Consider the following 3117-nt stretch of genomic DNA (forward strand, 5'->3'; position numbering starts at 1 on the left):
TTAAATCATTTGCATGAATCTGGCTAGAATCAACATGTTCCTTGGTATTCTCATGCATGAAGACAAAACTCATAAAAGGACTTGTTTATTTAGAGAAAATGAGTGAAATTAAGCTAAAACCAACTAAACTAACTAGCTAATATAACAAATATGCAATTGCATCAATAGGCTGCTGCGTGAATATTTTTTTTCAAATGTTTGTCCCATCTTGAGTTGATAATCTCTGTGTAAGGTTGATATGCACTCTTCCTATGCTTGAACATTTCTTTGATTCCATTTTCTGACCTTAGCATACCTTCATAAACAGTTCCCAATGATGGTTTATCATCGGCATCTACCAACCTCAGCAATTTAATCAACGGACTCACAATTTGGCATACAGTAAAACAATCATCCCAAAATTTATTGTCTAGGATAATTGCACTCACAGCTCTCCCATTGGCACTCCTTCCTAATTTGTGTCCGGTAAAGTGTGTATCAACAACCAATTGTTGTAATTCCGATTTGCGCTCAAAGATACTCATCAATGTGAGGAAGACAGTGGCAAAACGAGTTGCACCTGGACAAACAATCTCCCTCCAATCCTCTTTTTGTCTTAGCCAGGACAAGAACACCGTATGATTATATACAAACACGGTAATCTTCGAAGCACGTGTTGCAAGGCTAGAAATATGTGGCATGCTGCTTATATCTTTTAGAATAAGATTCAAGAAATGAGCAGCACAAGGTGACCAGTGAATATTTTCAAATTTCTTACTAATAAGCCTACCAGCAGCAACATAATTCGCAGCATTATCGGTCACTACATGAACAACATTATCAGGTCCAATCCATTCAATCACCTCTGAAAACAAGTCACACAAGCTAGAAGCATTTTTAACCATACTTGAGGCATCTACAGATTTCACAAAGCACAACCCTTTCGAACAATAAACCAAAAAATTAATCAATGTTTTTTGCCTTTGATCTGTCCAACCATCAGCCATGAGAGTACATCCAGTTTCTTTCCAAGCAGACCTATAGCTATCAACAACCATTTGACACTCCCTTTTGAGATTGGTTAATAAGTTAACCCTCAATGTATCATAAGAAGGACCTTTATAACCAGGCCCAAAGCCAGCTACACCATCCAACATATCTTGAAAAAAAGGTGACATAACCGCATTGAAAGGAATCCTACAATTCAAAAGCCATCTAGCCACTCGCTTATCAACTTCATGAAGCGCCTCTTTGTTTTGAAACACGCTTTTTAGACTTTTTTGACTTCCCGGAGTTGTTCTTGGTGCAAACATAGGAGGAATAATGATTTTTTCTTTCTTTTTTGGATCGCCTCCAACAACCTCCTTAGTTGGTAACTGACTCGGAGTTTGTTGTTCCTCTTGCGCTATTGCTTCATCAATTGCATCCTCACACTCATCGGTACCCTCTTCGTTGAAACTTACTTTCCTTTTACTAGTTTTACTTTTCTGAATCTCTTTCAACAAACCTTCCATTTTTTTTCTACATCATACGGGACCTTAGAACACTCCTTAATGTCTCCACCTGTCTTCGCCAAATGCTTTTTTATTCTATTAATTCCCCCGCCCCCAAAAGTACTCAGACAAAATAAGCATTGGTAATGCGGTTTTCCATTTATATTCTGTAAAGAAACGTATCTCCAAGCAGGATCAGTTTTTCCCCGAACACTAGAAGTTTGTGACTGATTTTCGTTACTCACGGGAGGAAGAGAACGTTCATTCGAAGCAGAATTATTTTCAGCATTATTATTCCTAGGTAGGTCTTGGTTGATACTTTCTTCCATACCTAAATATTACCAGCAATCCAACCCAATAATCTCAACTCTCAAGTTCACAACAAATGAACATTGAACAAACAACATCCAAATTCCAAAATCAGAGTATACAAACAACATCTCAGGTTCAAAAAATTCAGAATTCAATTCACAAAATCATCTGTCAAAATCAGAGTATACAAAATGTCAAAACTAGAGTTCACAATGACAAAATCATGTCACAAAATTAGAGTTCACACAATCAGATTTCACAAAATCAGAATTCACAAAATCAATTCACAAAATCAATTCATATTTCATCACAGAATCAGTTCATAATCATATTTCATCACAGTTTCATGACTTCATCAGAGTTCAGTCAGTTCACAGAGTTGATATCACTATATCAGTTCATAACAGTTTCAGAGACTCAGAATTTCATCAAAATTCTTTGTTCACAGAGTTCACAGAGTATCAGATTTCATCACAAAATCATGTTCATAAATCATAACTAAATTAAAAAATAAAAATTACCTGGAAATGAGGACTTCAGTTCTTCAACGCTGCTGACGCTTCTCTATTGCTTTCTCTCAGAGGCAGACGCTGACGGCGAAGTGGCTGAGGGCGCTGACCGTGCTGACGCTGCTGAGGGCGCGACGGAGGTTGAGGGCATGACGCTGCTGAGGCCGCGAAGCTGCTGAGGCCGCGAAGCTGCTGAAGGCGCGACGGAAGTGAGTGCGTTGAGGGCTTCAAGCGTTCTGTCTCTCACAGTGGTGGCCGGTGGGTCGTGGTGGGTCGTGGCCTGGTGGCCTCGTGGGTGTTGTTCTGTGGGAATGGGAGTGTGGGTGTGGGACGCTGAGGCTGGAGTGAAGCACGAAGACGAAACTGACGAAGGAGAAAAGGGAATTAGGGCTTCCCACATTGCAAAACGACGGCGTTTTGCTGTCAGGTTAAAAAACCGGCTGGGTCCTGGTTCAGTTCGACCGACCAGTAACCGGCCGGTTCGTCGGTTCAATGCCGGTTATCAAATTCTGCGGTTTCCTTTGTTGACCGAACCGCTTTAGCATCCGGTTCACGGTTTGACCGGTTCGAACCGGTTTTCAGAACATTGGAATATACTATAAATTCCAAAATATCAATGAATATTAATTCTAATTAGATGAGCGAGACTTATAGCTTTTTGCTTCTGAACAGTTTTGGCATCTCACTTTTTCCTTTGAAGTTCAGAATGATTGGCTTTTCTAGGAGCTTAGAATTTCGGATGGTGTTATTGATTCTCCTAGTTAAGTATGTTGATTCTTGAACACAGCTACTTATGAGTCTTGGCCGTGGCCCTAAGCACTTTG

The 3117-nt window shown here is 40.0% G+C and overlaps 1 protein-coding gene across 1 annotated transcript in view; it reads right to left on the reverse strand.

Annotated features, from left to right (window-relative positions):
* The window catches only part of LOC127747615 (uncharacterized), a 2136-nt gene extending 643 nt beyond the window's left edge, over positions 1–1493 (reverse strand). The window contains exon 1 of the mRNA XM_052261690.1: positions 296–1493. Coding sequence (XP_052117650.1) covers positions 296–1493 — 1198 coding nt within the window. The remainder of the gene's footprint in view (positions 1–295) is intronic.
* Between the last annotated feature and the right edge of the window lie 1624 nt (positions 1494–3117).

The sequence above is a fragment of the Arachis duranensis genome, chromosome 5, assembly GCF_000817695.3.
Source record: "Arachis duranensis cultivar V14167 chromosome 5, aradu.V14167.gnm2.J7QH, whole genome shotgun sequence".
NCBI lineage: Eukaryota > Viridiplantae > Streptophyta > Magnoliopsida > Fabales > Fabaceae > Arachis > Arachis duranensis.